At 37.7% G+C, this 20,287-nt stretch overlaps 2 protein-coding genes across 4 annotated transcripts in view; one reads left to right on the top strand and one right to left on the bottom strand.

Moving 5' to 3' along the window:
• Positions 1–12,101, top strand: part of sema3gb (sema domain, immunoglobulin domain (Ig), short basic domain, secreted, (semaphorin) 3Gb) — a 34,926-nt gene extending 22,825 nt beyond the window's left edge. Inside the window, exons 3-18 of one of the 2 annotated variants that reach the window (XM_039658083.2) lie at positions 2,487–2,647; positions 2,826–2,888; positions 2,970–3,089; positions 3,435–3,528; positions 4,374–4,493; positions 4,583–4,728; positions 4,862–4,976; positions 5,075–5,144; positions 6,385–6,529; positions 6,622–6,844; positions 6,992–7,080; positions 7,207–7,248; positions 7,591–7,748; positions 8,302–8,369; positions 8,460–8,584; positions 9,147–12,101. In XM_039658083.2, the coding sequence (XP_039514017.2) occupies positions 2,487–2,647; positions 2,826–2,888; positions 2,970–3,089; positions 3,435–3,528; positions 4,374–4,493; positions 4,583–4,728; positions 4,862–4,976; positions 5,075–5,144; positions 6,385–6,529; positions 6,622–6,844; positions 6,992–7,080; positions 7,207–7,248; positions 7,591–7,748; positions 8,302–8,369; positions 8,460–8,584; positions 9,147–9,557 (2,150 nt within the window). In that variant the 3' untranslated portion in view covers positions 9,558–12,101. Of the gene's footprint in view, positions 1–2,486; positions 2,648–2,825; positions 2,889–2,969; positions 3,090–3,434; positions 3,529–4,373; positions 4,494–4,582; positions 4,729–4,861; positions 4,977–5,074; positions 5,145–6,384; positions 6,530–6,621; positions 6,845–6,991; positions 7,081–7,206; positions 7,249–7,590; positions 7,749–8,301; positions 8,370–8,456; positions 8,585–9,146 lie in introns of both variants that reach the window. The other variant, XM_039658081.2, reaches the window with a different exon arrangement.
• Positions 12,102–12,784: 683 nt separating this feature from the next.
• Positions 12,785–18,380, bottom strand: wasb (WASP actin nucleation promoting factor b). Of its 2 annotated transcripts, none has more exons than XM_039658084.2 (12): positions 18,100–18,378; positions 17,321–17,461; positions 16,892–16,978; positions 16,643–16,739; positions 16,511–16,537; positions 16,397–16,432; positions 15,505–15,700; positions 15,369–15,411; positions 15,093–15,246; positions 14,259–14,659; positions 14,044–14,152; positions 12,785–12,975 (listed from the first exon to the last, which is right to left on the bottom strand). In XM_039658084.2, the coding sequence occupies exons 1-12, from the start codon at positions 18,199–18,201 to the stop codon at positions 12,920–12,922; spliced, it is 1,449 nt and encodes a 482-aa protein (XP_039514018.2). In that variant the 5' UTR covers positions 18,202–18,378; the 3' UTR covers positions 12,785–12,919. The 2 variants fall into 2 exon arrangements, with proteins under 2 accessions (XP_039514018.2, XP_088975753.1); XM_089119627.1 differs by lacking the exon at positions 12,785–12,975 and adding an exon at positions 13,311–13,423 and having other exon boundaries at positions 18,100–18,380.
• Positions 18,381–20,287: the final 1,907 nt, after the last annotated feature.

The raw sequence follows: 20,287 nt of genomic DNA, 5'->3' as shown, positions 1-20,287 counted from the left end.
TGTTGTCTGGTTCCACTGATGCACGTGCACATTTGATGTTTGTGACAGCGGAGACGAGAACCCTTGCACATGCGTAGTAAAAATAAAGCCTGCGGGGAAAAGGGCATTTTAAGCCTTATTTTGGGGCAATGTCATCAAACTTTTTCAGCAATTTTTGTCATAATGTACTGCTGTTTCTATACATGCAGTTATTATGTCCCGGTGACCAATGAAACTGCAGTTCTGACTCTCTGCCCATTCATTTAGATAGGAGCCTGGTCTTGTTAGTCCAAAATAGCTGCCCGGAGGCGTTGCCAAGATGGCGGCCGAGTGGCACGACTTGCCTAAAAGGACTTTCCTCTAATCCACAAAACAGATGAAACATTGTTGTTTCTCTCCAGTAGCAATGTTATAATTGTTCTGACGTATGTCCATGTGTGAAAGATTTTAAAAAGTCATGTAATTAATTGAATTTTCTTATTAAACGGATTGTAAAAACTACGCTGAAAACTCCCCTTTCTTGTTTCCAACCTGTTCTGTCTGTCGTTGGCACCATCACTGTAGTTAGGTTTGGCAAAAATAAAAAGTTTGCAATTGGGACATTGTGAGTGGAAAATCTGACTTTTTTTTTGTCCTCCTTAAATGATGCTATTGTAAATGTTATTAAACTCGATTTTGACTCGTTGCACAAGCTGGCAAACACACATAGGCCTACACACTCTCACAATAAGAGTCACAACTGTACCAGCCAGTTGGACAACATAGGCAGAACTGTCCAAACACACACATACAAAGATACATGATGATGTGCTGTAATATTTGATACAGAGATCATGCATAATGTATTATAGTAAGATTAATAAAGTTACAAATTGACTTTTATTATAAACCTTTATTTTGAAGCTGTTGTTTTGTTTTTCTTTTTTCAAACATTGATCATTTTAAATGACATCACTTCCTCGCTCCTTCACTCAAGGGATATCACTTCCCATCTTTCAGGTGCGAGTGCTTTAGAAGGTTGGTACAGTGGTAAAGGTCAAGGTCTGACCTGACATTCGCAGGCTGTCAGGTGCCTCCTTACTGAATAAAGCGAGCTGCCCTCCCTTGCCAAAAGATAGTGGATTTTGTGGATGAAGGCTGTTGGACGGGGATGAGAGAACGTGCTGAGAATAGATCTGTGGCCCCAGTGCGCAGCGAGCGGTCTGGAATCCCAGCCTACCCCTGTGGATCGGGCCAGGGAGATTCTGTGCATGACTGGAGGATCACCCACACAGCTGCCAGAACCACACACACACACACACACACAACAGCACACTTCGCCACCTAGTTAGAGCCCTGAGGAGAACATCTAATGTGCGGATACACACATTTAGGGCATATGTGGAATCTCACCCGTTCTCATGTGATCTCGTGTGTTCACATTTACTGTCTGAATGACTAAATGTTGTTTAGGTGGGCCCTTCAGTCAGACCATTGTTTCCTTTCAAACATGTATACAAGAGGTTAATACGCGTCTTTATTTAATACATTATCTAAAACTCTTTCCACGTACTTTGCTGTGACCTTCCTGTCACCGGCCCCGTTCTATTTCTGTTTATCCAACATGTAACGCTGGGCAGGCGTTTGGACGAGAGCACAGTAATACCTCTGAGATCAAAGCGGTGTGTGGTATGACGCTAACATGGAGTAATTTATAGATTCGGTCTGTGTCAGTTGCGTCGTTCCACTCTGCTAAACTCACGCACTTACTCTCATGCTCTCAGAGGGCAACGATGTCAACACGTCCTCATAACCTCAGATTTATGTTTAAAGTCAACTGGCTTCTTGTCATATCCTGGCCCAACCGTCACACTGTTATTGTATGATTATGTTTTTGTCATTTAAAGCTTTCTGAATGTGGATGAAAACACTAAATATTTGGTGTAAACTCATGGCTTTAATTGGTGGTGTGTCTTTGGGGAAATTAGTGGCTGAATGTGATAGAGACGGGGAACAGACACTTGGTACACTGGAGCACGGCGTGCTCAGACAGCTGAAGCCGTCTCTCATCTCTGCACCTGCTCTGTTCTCCCTTGTGTCCTCCCTCAGAGAGAAAGAGAGCGAGAGAGAGAGATGGAAACTACCAGCACCTGCTGTGTGAAGAATATGACAAGAAGCCTGAGTTGATAAAGAAAAAAATATTATGTTATAAAATGATTCTCTCTCTGTCTTTCTCACTTTCTCTCACTATATCTATATCTATATATATATAATCATATTTTATTGATTACATTGATTGAAATGATTACATTTAAAAGGAAAAAGAAGAAAGATGTTGTCCTAGTGTCTGACCACAATTAGGGTTAGAACTAAAAGTTCTGTAAGGAATTGAAACCCCTAAAGAATCAAAGAATCTGACGGATGGATGGGTTCAGAATCAATTAAAGGAGCCATTCATGAACGACCACTGGTACATGTAGAGAAGAAATTATTGATGTTAACCGTTTTGACTTTTGTCTGTCCTTTAGAGTTACTGGAGACAAAAACCATACGGCCGTTCAGTTTCTCCTTCAACACCAGTGACTACCGAATTCTGCACATGGACCAAGACCAAGGACGGCTCTACCTGGGCAGCCGTGAATATCTGGTCTCTCTAGACATGCAAAATGTCAATAAAGAACCTCTTATTGTAAGACACTATAGAATTATTGTGTTGTGGAATTATTTTCTCTTATTGTAAGAAATGAATACTGAGTTGAATTCTTTACTGTAATTACACCTTAAATCCCTTCCTATTGTATGGTAGTTTCTTGGTACTTTTGCTTAATTTTTTAGTGAAGTATTTAAAAAGGATTGTGTGTTTTCAGATTCACTGGCCAGCAACAGCACAGAGAAAAGGGGAATGTAAATTAACTGGCAAAGGTGGACAGGTACAGGCTGTTTTGATTTGTTATTGAATCATTAGACAGAAATGCATTCTTTGCTAAAACACCTTGTTTGTGTGTTCTCAGGGAGAGTGCGCTAACTTTGTGCGTCTGATTGAGCCGTGGAACAGGACTCACCTGTACACCTGCGGCACTGGAGCTTATAAACCCATCTGCACCTTCATTAACAGAGGCTGGAGAGCTGAGGTAATGAATTAAATGTTGGCAAACGTTTTTTTCTATTTCATCAGCAATGGCACTGTTGATCATAAATATAATCAAAAACTATTTTTTCTATGTTTTAATGTCTTTAAATCATTTTTCAACATGTTTGAATCATTGATTTATGTGTGTACTTTAACAGTTGACATTTTGCACATTTTAATCAACTATGTAATGTGTAGATTAGAATTATTAGACGTAGATGTTCAAAGGAGAGCTGAGAACTAAGACATTTTTGTCAAAAGATAGATTCTATGACTAAAGTAACTCACAGTCACTTGCATCACTCATTGTGTGTGTGTGTGTGTGTGTGTGTTTGATTGTGTGTAGGAATACCTCTTCCGGCTTGTTCCTGGTTATGTGGACTCTGGAAAAGGAAAATCTCCTTATGATCCCCGGCAGGAGAACGCAGCAGCTCTCATCAGTGAGAATCTCTCTCTCTATATATCTCTTCCGCTCCCTCTCTCTCTCTCAAAACAAAAGCATGTACAGTAGTCAATCTCAATGAGATTTAGAATTTTGCTCTAAAATAGCCTACACTGTTCAAAGGTTTGTGCTTGTAATTTTCAATTTTTTTGAAAATTCAATTTTTTTTATTTTTAGTTATTGAAAGAAATCTCCTATGATCAACAGGGTTCCATTTAGTAAATAAAAATAAATACAGTAATAGCCATACAATTGTGAAATATTATTACAGTTTACAATAACTGTTTTCTGTTTGAATGTATATTAAATGTAATTTATTCCTGTGATGAGAAATCAGAATTTTCAGCATCATTACTCCAGTCTTGAGTGTCATGATCCTTCAGAAATATTATGATTTGGTGCTCAAGTAGCATTTCTTATTATTATCAATGTTGAAAACAGTTGTGCTGCTCGATTTTTTGGGAAACAGTGATACATTTTTCTTCAAGATTCTTTGATAAATAGAAGGTTCAAAAGGTTCATTTTTTCACTTCATTCAGTAACTTTAGGCAGTTTGTTTGCTATCCGGAGAATCAGTTCTCTTTCAGAAGATGTGTAAAGGCGCTCCCTACCGTATAACAGTGAAAACACGGAAAATCAGTAAATTCTGTCAATGGCAGGGAAAGAGTTAAAAGTACTGCAGTCATGGGAATTAATTTGTCACAAAAAAGTGTGGGAACTATTCTCTTACTTCCGCACTTCAACTTCCTCTAGAGAATCCTCTAGCTGTAGAAATGTAGCCAGTCTTCATCCATCATAAGCTCTCTCTCTCTTGCCACATTACTCTCATTCTCCTGTCTTCAGATGGGAACCTGTATGCTGGGGTACATGTGGACTTTATGGGTACAGATCCAGCCATCTTCAGAACCTTAGGAGACCGTCCCGCTGTCAGAACCGAGCAGTACGACTCCCGTTGGCTGAACGGTGCGAGTGAAGTGTTTCAATTGAAAAGACAGACAGTTGACAAATATTATCTCTTTATCTCTTTACAAATCTTTTTATCTCTCCATCAGAGCCAGTGTTTATAAAAATCCAGAAGATTCCAGATAGTGCGGAGAAGAATGATGATAAGCTTTACTTCTTCTTTCGGGAGAAGAGCTTAGATGCTTCGGGGGGCAGCGCTCCGAGCGTCATCGCGAGAGTTGGCCGAGTCTGTCTGGTGAGAAAATCCAGATGCTAGACACAAGACTTTGTCTAATCAACTCATGATTTTTTGTCGTGCAAATTCGGTATGTAAATCAGATGTTTGTTTAAAGTCTAATCTTCTATCTGTTTGTGTGCTTTTCCTTCAGAATGATGATGGAGGTCAAAGGTCACTGGTGAATAAGTGGACGACATTCCTCAAAGCACGACTGGTCTGTTCTGTTATTGGTGCAGACGGTGTTGAGACTTACTTTGATGAACTGAGTATGGCATATGTTTTTCTCTCCTCCGTGATCACAACATGTCCGTGATCAGCTCTCTGTTTGTCTGTCTGTGATGCTTGATATCTGTTTGTTTTAAAGGGGATGTTTTCATCCAGAGGACCCATGATGAACGGAACCCCATCGTGTATGCTGTGTTCTCCACAGCTGGGTGAGATAATCTCTCATGCAAACATATGAAATACTTACAGTACTGTTCAAAGGTTTGGGGTCATTATGTTACGCATTTCTATTTGAAGAGTTCAGATGCAAAAGCCTCTAAATGCCATTTGAAATTTCCTTCTTTAATGATGATTTTTATCAAACTTGTATATTTATGTTCAGTAATTTCACTTAAATAACAATAAATAGGTAATTATCATTGCCATTTAAGTGAAATTACTGAACATAAATATACAAGTTTGATAAAAATCATCATTAAAGAAGAAAATTTCAAATGGCATTTAGAGGCTTTTGCATCTGAACTCTTCATTTGTTGTTGAAAGAAATCAGTACATTGTTTCAGCAAGGATGCATTAAATTGATGAAAAGGTGAAATTATTTTTTTTTACAGTGTTACAAAAAAATCAGTTTCAGATAAATGCTGTTCTTTTGAGTCTGAGACTCATTAAAAATGTATCACGACTGTTCATATTATTGGTAATAATAATAAATGTTTCTTGAGAAGCAAATCAGCATATTAGAATGATTTCTGAAGGATCATGTGACACTCAAGACTGGAGAAATGGCTGCAGAAAATATATCAAAATAGAAAATGGATATTTAAACTTTTTCCCAGTATTACTGTTTTTGATCAAATAGAGGTAACTTTGGTGAGCATAAGTGACTTTTTCTTCCCAAAAACCAAATAAAAAATCAAAACCGAAACCCCCAACAGTTTGAACGGTGGTGTAAGTACACAGGAGCATTTTTGTAGTCTAAACATTTCTTAATTATAGATTTAAATTGATAGTTGACCTCCAAAAATATCTGTAATTTACTCACGCTCTATTATTCCAAACCCTTATGACTTCCTTTCTTGCAAGAAATACACAACTTTTTTACAGTAAATATTTTCTCCCTTGGAAAAAGCTATCATATTGAAAATGTATAGTGCACAAAGCAAATAAAATCACTTTTCTAGTAATTTTCTATGTTTTTAGAGCTTGACAGTCACCAGTTTCTTATGTTGTCTGGAAAAGTTGTGTGCCTTTGACAATGTTATTTGAATGTGAAGCAATATAAATATTATAAAAATCACAAAAGCAAGTAAGAAAAATAGAATTAAACTAAGAATTAAAATACATAGGTGAGGTATGTGCAGGTTCTTGTTGTATTCTTTCAACTTAGTGTTAATATTGATTATCTTTTGTTAAGTTATTATAATGCCAATTCTCTCTGTTCCACTCCAGCTCTGTGTTTAAAGGCTCTGCTGTGTGTGTGTACTCGATGGCTGACATCAGAAATGTCTTCAATGGACCCTTCTCTCACAAACATGGTCACAACTATCAGTGGACACCCTACACTGGCAAAATCCCTTACCCTCGCCCAGGCACTGTGAGCATTGCTTATGAAAACCAGTTTGATATCTTATTGTTGATTCTTTGTTGTTATCTAATTCCTTTTTCTGCTTTTGCTTTATTTTTTAGTGTCCTGGAGGAACGTTCACCCCTGATCTCCACACCACTAAGGCCTTCTCTGACGAGGCTGTAAACTTTGTACGCGCCCATCCGCTGATGTATCAACCTATATATCCGATACACAAGCGTCCCCTGGTGGTCAGGACCGGAGTTGATTACCGTTTCACCACCATTGCTGTGGACCTGGTGGATGCTGTGGATGGAAGATACGAGGTGCTCTTCCTGGGCACAGGTTAGACATTTTTTGACCATGTCTGATTCTTTCTATTTAGTTAAATGCTGGACGATTATGTGAAGGTGCACTGTTCCTACAGAATTTATAAAAAGATGACCAATCAATCTCATAGCTTAACTTCTGATTCTGCTCTTTGAACTTTAGATCGTGGAACAGTCCAGAAGGTGATTGTCTTGCCAAAAGACATCAGCACAACAGAAGAGCTCGTTTTGGAAGAAGTTGAGGTTTTTAAGGTACACAAATACAGATTTTTCATGACTTTATTTCTGTTATATAATCTCATGGATTGAAAATACCCCAAAAATATCATAATGCATGATTTTAAATTATGTAATTTTTTTTCCTTCAAATTTTTTCAGACTCCAGCAGCTGTCAAAACCCTGAAGATTTCTACTAAAAGGGTAAAAATTACCTAGTTTTAATAATCCTATGCATAAAACCAGTTTTGTTTTTGTATTATTTATATACTATTATAGTTTTTGTTCATATTTTGCATTGAACTTTATTTTATATTTTATGTTTTCGTTTTCATTTGTAAACTTTTTTGTAATTTATTTATATATTTGTCCATTTTTATTAAATTAGATTTTTTTTCTTTTTATAGTTTTTAATTTAAAAAAAACATTTTAAATTTTGGTTATGTTAGTACTTTAACTTTAACTGAAATTTAAAATCAGTCCCTGAGCTGTAAAAAAAAAAAAAATTGTAATAAAAACTTTCTCTTTCTCTCTTGCGGTTTACAGCAACAGTTGTACGTGTCCTCAGAAAGGGGTCTTACCCAGGTGTCCCTGCACAGATGTGCCGTTTATGGCAATGCCTGTTCGGACTGCTGTCTGGCCCGAGACCCTTACTGTGCCTGGGATGGAGAACACTGCTCTGCTTTCACCCCGGCTACCAAGAGGTCAGTGTGCATTCATTTACCCTGACAGGTGGTCCATGATCCTAAAGGTGTGTGTGGTATCTAGACTTCATTACCAGCCCATTTTTTAAATGATCACAAATTGACAAAGCAGCGGGCGAGGAGGTGTCGTATGATCATTTAAATAGATTTTATGACGAGGTCGGTGAGGATGGGAAAAATCGTACATTTCTGTGCAAACTTTGCCCGTTGATAAAATAATTGTTGTCTGTGGTTGTATATGGGCATTGGCAATAAAAGAAGAAGAAGAAGAAAGCTTGCAACATATGGAAAAAGGAACTATGAATGAACTAGTTCATTTTTTGAAGTATGAACTATGAGCGGAACTAGTTCATTTTAAAATGTGTGAACTGAACTTTGAAGTAGTTCATGTAGAAAGTGAACTTTCCCAACACTGCAGTTAATGTATGGCAATATTTGGATATTGTTCTTCAACAGAACTATTGAACCTTTACAAAATAAAGAGAAAAGTTTATGTCTTAGTGAAAATAGTCCATAAGCTTTTAACCATAACCATCTGTGAATGAATCCTCAGGAGAAGCAGAAGGCAAGATATCAAACACGGAGATCCCTTAAGGCAGTGCAGAGGATTCAACGCTAAAGGTTTGTAAACAGCCATTTATATGATCCTGAGTAACAACACTAGAGATTTTTAGAAACTTGAATATGGCCCTTCTCTGACGCTCTCAGTAGAAAAGCGTCTGAGAGAGACGGTGCAGTTTGGAGTTGAGGGGAGCAGCACGTTTCTAGAGTGCCAGCCGCGGTCCCCACAGGCCTCCGTCAAATGGCTCTGCCAGAAGGACGGCAAGCGAAAAGCAGTAAGACACTAATGTTACCGTTATCTCTTTTTAAAGATGGTTCACCCGAAAACGCTAATTCTGACATGATTTACCTACACTGTACAAGATTTTTGTATAATTTATGGTAAAAAATTAAAGCTGTAGTTGCCAGATCTTAACCTAAAATGTTGCTGCCACATTTCTATGGTATTGAATATAACTTGAATTTACTGTACAAAAAAAAAATTATTAACTGATGTAATTTTAATATTCCAACCTAATGAAGCACTAAAATCAGTTTTGTACCTTTATAATACACTGATAACCACCAAAAAGCACAGGTTGCCATGTGTAGAAGTAAAGCTCATCATATGTAGCTTTCCATGTCGATACAAACCTGGATGACTTTGTCTTTTTTGGAACACAAAAGATGTTTTGAAAAGTTTTTTTTTTTTTTTTTTTTTTGTATTACAATGAAAGTCAATGGGCTCCAATGTTGTTTTGGACCCCATTGACTGTCATTGACAAATTCTTTTAAATATCTCCTTTGTGTTTCACCTCATTAATTTAGAGGACATAAAAGACTCCTTTTCTCTTTCAGCTCAGTCGAGACAAAGAGGTCTTGAAGACCGGGCATGGCATCCTGCTGAAATCTCTCGCCCAATCGGATGCCGGCCTTTACCACTGTCTGGCAACTGAAAACAACTTCAAACACACCGTGGCGCGCATCTCCCTGCGGATCCTGGACCGGGAGATTGTGGAGGCGCTGACCGAGTCAGACGTCTCTGTAGAACCAGAGCACCGCCGCCACCATTCCCATCACAACCCTCCACCCCCGCCCCCTCAGTCCCACCTACCTCAACTCCAGCTCCACCCGCAGCCTGAAGTGCGTCTCATCAACCAGTACTGCCAGTCCTACAGGCAGCAGATACAAAGCCAACCACACAAAGCCAAACGCAACAACCGCAGGCACACAGGAGAACAGGAAGAGGAGGAGCTGCAGGAGCAGTGAATGGAGCAGCATCTGGGACCTTGTTGACCTTGTCCAGTCCATGTGCCCTATCATTACAGTATGTACTCCCTCCAGGCAAACTCCTATTCAGTCCCTTTAATAAAATGATTCATTAGCTTAGATTGATTCATTAGATGCACCAGACTGTGTCTGAACTAAATAGATTTTCATTTTGAGGTACAGTTTGATACATTTAACTCCCCTAACTAATATAAATATGGCTTTTTGTGTGCTCACTTCCATAGTTAGTGGTAAACTACTCCGTTTTCTAAATAAATTCCTTAAAACATTCAGCGGCACCTGCAAAACTACTGCCGTATTATGTAAAATATAAGCTATTCCCTTTTAAAATTCAGTTCACAGATGAGTGCATTGTAAATACTATCAGAAACATTCGGAAATATGTTTTTGCTTTGCATTATAGAGGCATCAAAAGATTGCAGATCTCTAAACAGCCTGAATATTAATTGGAATAAATATTCTTGTACATTTTAAGATCCTTGGAAGTACGTATCTGCAAGACTGTTAATTAGCACAATATCTTCCCATCATTTTGACTACTGAAGTTTTTACTTTTGTTAGCATTTAATGTTTTTTTTTTTTTTTTTTGTGGAGTTTTCCATTGGAAAGTCCTTTAAAGAACAGATCCATTTGAATGGAGGGCTAGGAGTGACAATTAAAAATAAAATGAATATATAGTCCTGCATGCATTTGAGCTTTGATTTTAGTCTTGATCCATGACAGAAATTGAAAGCCTAGAATTGATAAGCAACTTCCACCGAAAGTGATATTTCTGTATCATTTGCACGGTTAAACATGTTGTTTCAGATAAAACTTTACATTGATTGTGAATTAAAAATGATTGAAAATAACTACGTTGGTCATTAGATTAAAAATACATTTAAATTATTATTTTTTTTTTACATTAAAAATATGTGGGTTATCAAAATAATCATCTAATAGTAAAAATATTATAATACTTATCTAATAGTAAATAATAATATAAAATGTTGTCTTCTTTTTGTAGTGGAACAAGCCGCTCTGGTTTCAGAATTTGTAACATGATTGGATCATTGCCATTGTTTTATTAGGACAGTACTTTGGACCAAAATGAAAGTCATGGGATTTGCAAAAATCGAAATGTTTATAGAAATTGTGCATCAGAATCTCTCCCTTGTAAGGATTGAAATCAAATATGGCTGTATTGTGAAAAGCCTCGATACGTACTTCGCATTGCAGTTGAAATTTTTCATCTTTGAATGTGAAAGCAACCAAAATACAAGTCCGTTATCCTCTCGTTGGTCTTGTGTTGTTCGTCCCCCAACAAACGGAGCTTCCCTGATTTGAACGGCTGTATAGACACCTGGTCTCTTCTATCTTTGACTTTAGACTCTGATGAAATGTAGTCGGACCACTAAAAACATTTTCATTCTCAATCCATAATCAAATCATGTTGTATTCCACAGTTTGTCAATGGTGATATGTGGTCATGTTTTTTGCTCGTGTATAAACACAGTATCTGTGCTTTGTGTTGTGTGACAATGACACATGTACATAGAAATTGTATGTATTTGACTATAGTCACTGGTCAGGATTAAAAACTAACCTCCTCTCTTTCCTCATCTCTCCCCGTCACCCTCTTTCTCTCACCCACACCATACAACATATTTATTGTGAGAGTGTACATATTCATGTGAGTTGTGCTCTTTGGTGGTGGGACAGGGCTGGTTTTAATGGAAATTGTCATTTTATGTATTGTTTATTTACAGGACCAGGACACATGGAGAGATGCTGATGAGAAAGAGGTAGATGTTTTTGGAGAAATTGTAATTAGTATTTTAACATTGAAACACATTTAATTTAACCTCAAGGTTCTCAAGGAAAAAAAATGGGTGGAAATGTACTAAGCTTTGGGGGGCACACAACACAAACTTGCAGAGTGTTTCAAGCCAGAAATGTCTACCTCTTTTAGCACTTTCTATGGAAAATCACTTAGCACCAAACTAAAGGACAAAGGCAAAGGAAACGTGTTGTATAATTTTTTTCTGTTAACATCTACTTTGTCTGGCCCATTAATGTCAGTATGTTTTAAAGGATAAGAGACACTCTTTCTCTTCTTTTGGGTGTTAGTGGTATATTTATAATGAAAGTGCTCCGTGGTTTTAACCCCATTCAAGTTATCTGGTCTTGAAGGGTGGAGAACAAACTTTAAAGTCCAAACCACAATACTTTCCTCTCCACAGAGATGTTATTGTGCAGAATGACAACGGAGTCTGTCTCTGCGGGAACTTAAATGCCACATAGACTTTCTTTGTCCTGTTGTGTCTTTCTTTTGGTGTTGGCTGTTGAACTAAAAAGAAACTTCCTAAATATGGTTGCTTCCTGAATATTTCCTCTTTGTATTTACAGATGTTTGTGTAGATTCATGTTAATGTGATTTTTTTGTGATAAATATTATTGTATTATCATGGTATTCTGGGGCTTGGGAGTCCTACTAGGTGTTTTTTAAAGCAATAACAATAAACTGCTGTTTTTTTTTTTGTTTTTATCCAGTTTTTTTCTGTCTGAACACCTGACATGTTTTAATTTTATATGAGTATAATTAACCCCCGGTTTCACAGACAATGCTTAAGCCTATAGTCCTGGACTAAAATGCGTGGTTTAACTGAAAGACTTATTTTAAAATATGTCTTCTATTGTTTTGTCTCAAGATGCAGATCAGTGTTTTTTTTGTCTAAGACCTGTTTTAAAAAGCATATTATATGTACAGTATATCATATACAATACTGTACATTATGCTTATTGTCATTATATTGCAAACATGTTTTTAAAACATTACTTTTTAAACTGTTGTTTCTTGTACTTCCACATTAGTCCTGTAGGGGGTGGTGATATATCCTACGCAGCCTTACAAAACCTAATATATCTTACCTTGACAAGAATAACATTACTGGGTTTGTGGTTGAGGGAGAGAGATTTGGAAAAAGACAGTTGTTGAGTTAAAAGTATGCACAAACAGAAGGAAATATCCCAACATAAAGCTGTGGTTAAGCTTGGCGGTCCGACTGTTTGGATGAAATCTAACACCACTCTTGGTTTTTGGCTCAACTGAAGTTTCAACTTCCTGAATGTACTCGCATTGAACTACAGCTGCACAAAGAAGACAGAACAGTCTTTGAAACGAGTGAGACAAACTACAAAATGGGCTTGAAATCTAACGTTAGTCATTATCGGAGTTTAGTTTGCTTTATTTGATATCCAGTAGATCCTCTATCATTTAGTGCGACTTTAATCTGAAATAATAGATTTCCACTGAGCGTCAGAAATGGTTGAAGTGTGTGAACCAAGAGTAGAGAGAAGCATTAGTTGTCCCAGTCATCCTCTTCATCTTCATCACAACCATCATCATCATCATCATCTGAAAAAAATCAAAGAAATATAACATACATCAAAATTACTGAATGAATCACTAGCACATGAAAGTAGTGTTATGGGATAGTAGCACATTAAGTTACGTACACTTTTTTCGAGTAACTTGAAAAGTTACATTCATATTTACAACTAAATATCCTGAGATGCTTATTCAAATGAATGCAGGTTTGACCATTTGTTGACTGACACTTATGTTGAGAGATATTGAGAGTACATGCAGAGGCGTTTTGTGTGCTGTGTAAACATGGTGGTTATTGTAGTTGTAGTCTAAATGTTATAATAATAATAATTTGCTACATTAATAACACTTTTCTCTTATCTCAAAGCGCTCTGCATTTAGACCACTCGACCACCCCCAGTGTGCAGCATCCTCCTGACCTGGATGATGCGACGGCTGCCATATTGGGCCAGAACGCCCACCACACACCAGGTAACTGGTGGAGAGGAGACAGTGATGAAGTCACTCAGTATATATGGGGATGATTAGGAGGCCATGATGAAAAACAGTGGCCAATTTTCAAATTTTGTCAGGATGCCAGGGTTCAACCCCTACTCTCCAACCCCAACCCCTTTTTTCAAAGGACATCCTGGGGTTTTTAATGACCACAGAGATTCAGAACCTCAGTTTAACATCTCTTCCGAAGGACTGTGATTTTTGCAATATAGTGTCCATCATAATTGGACGTTATGACCCACACCAACCACAGGGTGAGCACCCCCTACTGCCCTCACTAACGCCTCTTCCAGCAGCAACCTAGTTTTCCCAGGAGGATTCCCATCCAGGGACTGACCAGTAATAATTTAAAAAGCTTCAATTTATTAGCCAATGTCTTTCCTGCTGACCTTTGACGATCCAATTCAACCATACTAAGCAAAATAATGTTTATGGGTATGACAATGTTGTATGCTTGGTGGTGGAATAGCTGGTACGCTGCTGTTATTGCAGAGCAAGTATGAGTCTTGCTACTGCCACGAGTCATTCAATAGGTTATATTTTATAGGTTGAATTTGTAAAAGTGTGGAAAAAACCCTTTAGATTTATTGCTCGAGTTACCTGAGGAATGGATAACTTTACTCCTTTTCTGCATCACCATCATCAGAGCTCCCACAATTCCCTGTGAGGACTCATCTTGAACTGGATTAGAGTCCGGGGAGTCAGGCACCTGAGATAAACACCACATAACCGTTCAAAACGTGGTTATTCACAACAAAGTATATTGCGTATATTGAACAAAATGCATTGCGTTTGTATGAAAATGTGTCACGTACATTCTTTAGCACACGCCCACGACGAATTTCCTCCAGTAAAGTCCCTCGTCCTCCACCACCAGAGGGAGAAGGAGGAGGTGGAGCCAAGCTGGCAGGGCTACTGGGGAAGTTAGCGGCTGAAGAAGGTGGTGGTGGAGGAGGTGGCGGGGGCGGAGGTGGAGGTGGTGCACCTCCACCCATAGGTGGAGGAGATGGCTTGTGACTGTGGCTGGGTGGTGGCGGCGGAAGAGAGGATGGCAGTGGGGGTGGAGGCCCAGAACGGCCTCCAGGTGGCGGTGGACCGCGATGGGGAGGTCCAGGACTGCGCGCAGGTGGTGGAGGGCGTCCGGGTGGGCCTGGCACTGGGGGAAGCCCACCACGGGGTGGAGGAGGTGCAGGGGCAGAATGAGGACCTCCTGGGTCTGGAGGGAGAGAGCCAGAATGGTCCCAAAAAGCATCATTGAGGGAAACAAAGATCATTACAGTTTTGATGTAACGAAAGTAGTGACAGATTATTTTTTCTTTCATATTGCGGTGTACATTCGAGTGAAACAGATTATCAAAAATGGGGAAAAAGGTGGCTGGGGTCTTGGTTTTGTGATCTAAATGCGATGGTAAGAAAGGGGCAGGGTTTAAGCAGACCAAACAATTGGAGAAGTCCAGCAAACATCACCAGAGAGAAGTCATTTGACTGAAAGACCAAGTTTTAACATTTTGATAAAACAATAATATCAATATGTATATTTTTTTCATGCTGATGAAGTGAAATTTCCAAATCAAACTTCCAAAATATTCCACACAGAGAGTTAAAATGGTAAACAAAATAAATTTTATTTTATTTTAAAAGGAGCTTACCCTGTTTCCTCATTTCCTCTTTTACTGCATCCAACCCTCCAGATTGCTCGATGAAGTCATAGATTAGTTTAGATGTTTCTTTATCTGCCAGCTGGGCATCACTGATGCCAGCACTGTTGAACAGTTTCTTCAGGTCAGGGTCGAGATTGTTGGTCTGGAGGGGCCAAAGTCAGTATTCATATAAATGCTGCTTTTATAACTTTAGAAATGCTAATTGCTACATCACAATAAACACTAAATTTTCTTTATGCATTAAGGAAAAGGACCAATTCTTACATCAAAACCAGAGTTTGGATCCCACCCAATATGAGTGACGTGTCTAAAAAGGCAAGAGAGGCACAGAAAGCATCACTTCAAACAGACGGAACAAAAACACAAAGTGAGTGTCCAAGTTATGGTAAAACCTTCTTACTTGAATCCACTAGGTGCTCCAATATCTGCCTTCGTGAGCCTTGGGCCTTTCTTCTTTCCCTTTTTGTCTTTTTTGCTTAATATGGAGACTGAAGCTGGTGCGGGGATCGGCACTGGGGGAGAGCGGTACCTTGATGCAACGATATCTGGGTTCTGGATGTCCACCGTGGTCATTAAACTGGGCTGTGAAACTGGACCTGATTAACAGACATAGTTGGTTAAACACTTGTATTTATCGATGCATTCAGACCATGTGAACACTCCAGGATAAATTAAAGAGATAGTTCATCCAAAAATGAAAGTTCTGTCATTGTTTATTGTGGTAGCACCATTTAGACTTTGATAAGTATTTATGCATGTTTTCATTTCATTATTTATTTTTGTCAGGAAGGCAAAATCGTCTGGGAGCAGGAGCTATATAATCAGATGACATATTCCTGTCCATTGAGGTTCTTCCACAGTTTTGCAGCTGATGTGGGTACAGACTTCTTTAAAATCTTGAATTGAACTCATGTTAAATTATAGTCACTGTCTAAATAACTGCTCGAATTAAGCCACACTGGCATCATCAAAAATGTCTTTAAGTTTTGATTTGATTGTTTTTCAGGATAAATTAAAGAGAAAGTTCATCCAAAAATGAAAGTTCTGTCATTGTTCATTGTTGTTCCAAATCCGTTTGACTTACTTTCTTCTGCTGAAAATATTTTTTGGGTAAAAAAAAAAAAACAAAACAAAAAAAAACTCTGGGGTATAAAACAACATTGAACCCCACTGAATTTCATCATATACAGTACATTTATTCAACAAAACAAAAGTCATACAGGTACGGAATGACAATATGCTGAGTAAATGAAAAATTAATGAAGTCTTTAAATCTTTTAAAAGTGACTCACCATTTGCTGGAGGGATTTGTTGTAGTGGCTGTTTTTCTGTTAGTAAAAAAAAGTGTCTTGAAATGCCAATTTTTAAATTTATAGCAAGTGTAATTTTAAATTGAAGACACTTACCTTCAGATGGAGCATGCTGTCGCTTTTCTAAATATGCATGTATAAAAAAAGGGAACCGCTGGTTAAATACTCTGTTTTTATTGGTAATGAGCAAAATTCATATAAATATGAATGAGAATTACAGTAACTGACCCTGGCGGTTGAATCTCTGATTAATCTTCTCCTCAGTGACGTTTCTGAACACATCAGCTTCTGTCTCACTGGCAAAGTTCAAACCTACTTGACAGTCCTGAGACACAATTAAAGTAAAAAAAAAAAATCAATTCAAAACTTAAAGACATTTTTGATGATGCCAGTGTGGCTTAATTCGAGCAGTAATTTAGACAGTGACTAAAGTTTAACATGAGTTCAATTCAAGATTTTAAAGAAGTCTGTACCCACATCAGCTGCAAAACTGTGGAAGAACCTCAATGGACAGGAATATGTCATCTGATTATATAGCTCCTGCTCCCAGACCATTTTGCCTTCCTGACAAAAATAAATAATGAAATGAAAACATGCATAAATACTTATCAAAGTCTAAATGGTGCTACCACAATGTGTTTTCATCATGAATGACTTGAGTTGAGCTGCTGTGACTCAGAACTCAAAGCAGAAGTATATCTTTATTTAATTTTAGCCTGTTTGGTCACAGGTCATCTTTGGTCATGCTAACAGAAGTCAGTATAAATTCATTTATCATCATATAATGTCAGAAAGCATAGAGCATCTCTATCTGCATAGATGTAAGATGCTTAAACGTTATTTATATAAATACTGAGCATGTATGTTAAGATTTTTTACACTAGGATTCAAATCTGAATTTCTAACCTTTATGTCATAGAGCCGGATGTAATATGACCGTTTAGGGTTGTCCTTAATGAAACATACGACTCCTGTATGTTGGAGACTCCATTGGGTTGGACTGTGAGGAAGAGCCATGTACAACTGAACAACCGCTGTGGCCGTGCTCTGCGTTCACACACACACACACACACACACACACACACACACACACACACACACACACACACACACACACACACACAAACACAATAAACTTCCATAATGTACAAAAGATTAATCAGTGAAGTATTAAAATAAAAGCTCGAGCAAAGACATCAGCATCCTCTACAACAACAGGAAGTGGCCTCATACAACATTTCCTGTCACTCTCCAGTTAAACTTTGTGGTTGCAAACATCAATCATCAATACAAACAGGTTAACAATGTTGTGAAGTGAACATTCGGAAGAAAACTAATTATGTTTTTATGATATTAGGAGTTTTCCTGGGTGCAATATAATTGCAAAATCAAAACACAGTGGATTAAATAGTTCAGTTGTTACAGCAAATTCTGTCACAGGTTGTCCTGGACATGTTTTGTGTGCAATCTCTTCATCTACAAAAGAACTTGAAAGGTTGAGTGTCACTTTGACCTTTAACTGACATCAACAGTAACAGCTCTAATCTTTTCTGTGACCTTTGCTCCACGTCTCTCCTTTGAGGACTGAATTTTTTTTATAACTGATTGATTTCCTTCCCCAAAATCCTTTGTGGGACAGAATGTCCATCTTTGATTGGCCCTGAAATCAAAGTTACTTCACTCACCACACATCGCCTTCCCAGCAGCTCCAGCAGGCATTCATTCTCCTGGCTGCTGAGGAGAGAACTGGGCATGTTCTCCTGCCCTTTGGTTTTTCCTTTACTCATCTCTCCTTGATCAAATGGACACTCGGATCCTGGGACTCCACGCCTGGGGCCCCTACTCGGCCCACAGTACCTGTCTGAATACTTTTTGGGATAGGCAAATGATTCGGAGGAACCGTTGCTTCCGTGTTCTAATCTGATGTAAATGCAACACAGCAAAAGAGAACAGGAAGAACAAAAACCACTGCGCAGATCTGCTCTCAGAATGCCGTGGACAGGCACGTGTTCCTTCAGTCATTTAAAGGAGGAGGAGCAACAATAACAATATACACTCACATAAAGTACCTGTGAAAAGTTTGGAAACATTACACTATTTTTTTTATGTTTTTGAAAGAAGTCTCTTATGTTCACCAAGGATGCATTTATTTGATCAAAAATACACAGTTATGTTGCAAAATATTATTACGATTTAAAAGGACTGTTTTTATTTGACTATATTTTACAATGTTATTTATTCCTGTAATGGTGAAATTGAATTTTCAGCATCTTCAGAATCACTTGATCTTTCACAAATCCTTCTAATATGGTGCTCAAGAAACATTTCTTATATCAATGTTGAAAACAGTTTGTACAATAATCAAAATCACAATAATCCTTTACTCAAAAAGTAGTTAGAATATGTTACCTAAAGTTAGTAATCTAGATTACGTTACTAATTTCCGTAACAGACTACAATTTGCAAGTTAATCTGACCACCACTGTATATAATTCAAAATAACAACAATAAAGTAATAACATGATTGTAAATAAACAATACACTAAATTAAAATGTAACAAATATTTATTTATTATATTTATGAATAGCCAATGATGTAATAATTATATGAAATCTGAATACTTTTTTATAAATCATGAATATAAAGTTAATAAATCTGAATATGTAAATGTGAATCTGAATATAGGCCTGTGGTTAAATCTGAAAACATAAAAGGGAATATTATAACTCTGAATATATAAATGTAAACCATGTATTGTTACACAAAATTTACATTTTCAGAACTATTATTTTTAGGATGTATATGTACAGATTTTGTATAATTATTACCAATTGGTATATTACATGTAACTTAATGATTATTGAAACATTTTAATGTTAAGGTTAAAGACAAAATGACTATAAGAAGTGAATTGTTAAGAATGATTTCATATATGTAATAAGGGATTCATTAGAGGGATAGCATCCCCAAAATCCTTTGTGGGGCAGAATGTCCATCTATGATTGGCCCTCAAATCAGAGTTACTTCACTCACCACAGATCTCCTTCCCAGCAGCTCCAGCAGGCATTCATTCTCCTGGCTGCGGAGGAGAGAACTGCATGTTCTCCTGCCCTTTGGTTTTTCCTTTACTCATCTCTCCTTGATCAAATGGACACCCAGACACTCAGGAAAATGAATGCCTGCTGGAGCTGCTGGGAAGGAGATGTGTGGTGAGTGAAGTAACTCTGAGAGGGCCAATCATAGATGGACATTCTGTCCCACAAAGGATTTTGGGGATGGAATCCCTTTAATGAATCCCTTATTACATATATCAAATCTAACAATATTCACTTCTCATAATCATTTTCTCTTTTCACTAAACATATTTAGATATACGGGAAATTGCAATGGAAGACGATTTCGATATATCTAAATATGTTTAGTGAAAGGTAAAACTTCCGAAATCTAAAAAAAAAAAAAAAAAAAAAAAAAAAACAATGCGTGAGTAGACGCGCGAGAGATCACTTCCGGCGTAAAGTCTGGAGACGGTGCAGTGAGTTCAGTTCAGTTGGACATCTGATTTAGATCAGTTCGAGGGCCGTTAACAAGAGGTAAAAAATATATAAATATAACAGATTAAAGTATGAATAGACCCACAAAAGCTCGGTTACATAAATACTGTTCGTTTTCTCACACAAACCGCTCTTGTCCATCATTTCTTAGGCCATCAGTGTGTACTTATAGTCATCAAATCATGTTTAATTTTGACTTCTCTGTGCATGCTCTTTGAGGTGGAACCCCTAAAACTGCATTATAGGACTGACAGACAACAACGGTTGGACCAAAAAATGTCAAAATTGAAAATGCTGTGGAAACAAAGACACCTACATCTC

Source organism: Pimephales promelas, chromosome 14 (genome assembly GCF_988280905.1).
Source record: "Pimephales promelas chromosome 14, fPimPro1.hap1.1, whole genome shotgun sequence".
NCBI lineage: Eukaryota > Metazoa > Chordata > Actinopteri > Cypriniformes > Leuciscidae > Pimephales > Pimephales promelas.
The sequence above is the reverse complement of the archived record's forward strand: the minus strand, read 5'-3'. Positions and strand labels throughout refer to the sequence as shown.

What these genes read in the sequence shown, in the direction of transcription:
- wasb (XM_089119627.1), bottom strand. Translation starts at nt 18,201, where the DNA reads ATGAGTAAAGGAAAAACCAAAGGGCAGGAGAACATGCCCAGTTCTCTC. An exon ending in TCAGAGATTCAACCGCCAGG is followed by an intron (nt 16,538 to 16,642) that starts GTCAGTTACTGT and finishes ATGCATATTTAG; the next exon opens with AAAAGCGACAGCATGCTCCA. An exon ending in ACAGCATGCTCCATCTGAAG is followed by an intron (nt 16,433 to 16,510) that starts GTAAGTGTCTTC and finishes TTTTACTAACAG; the next exon opens with AAAAACAGCCACTACAACAA.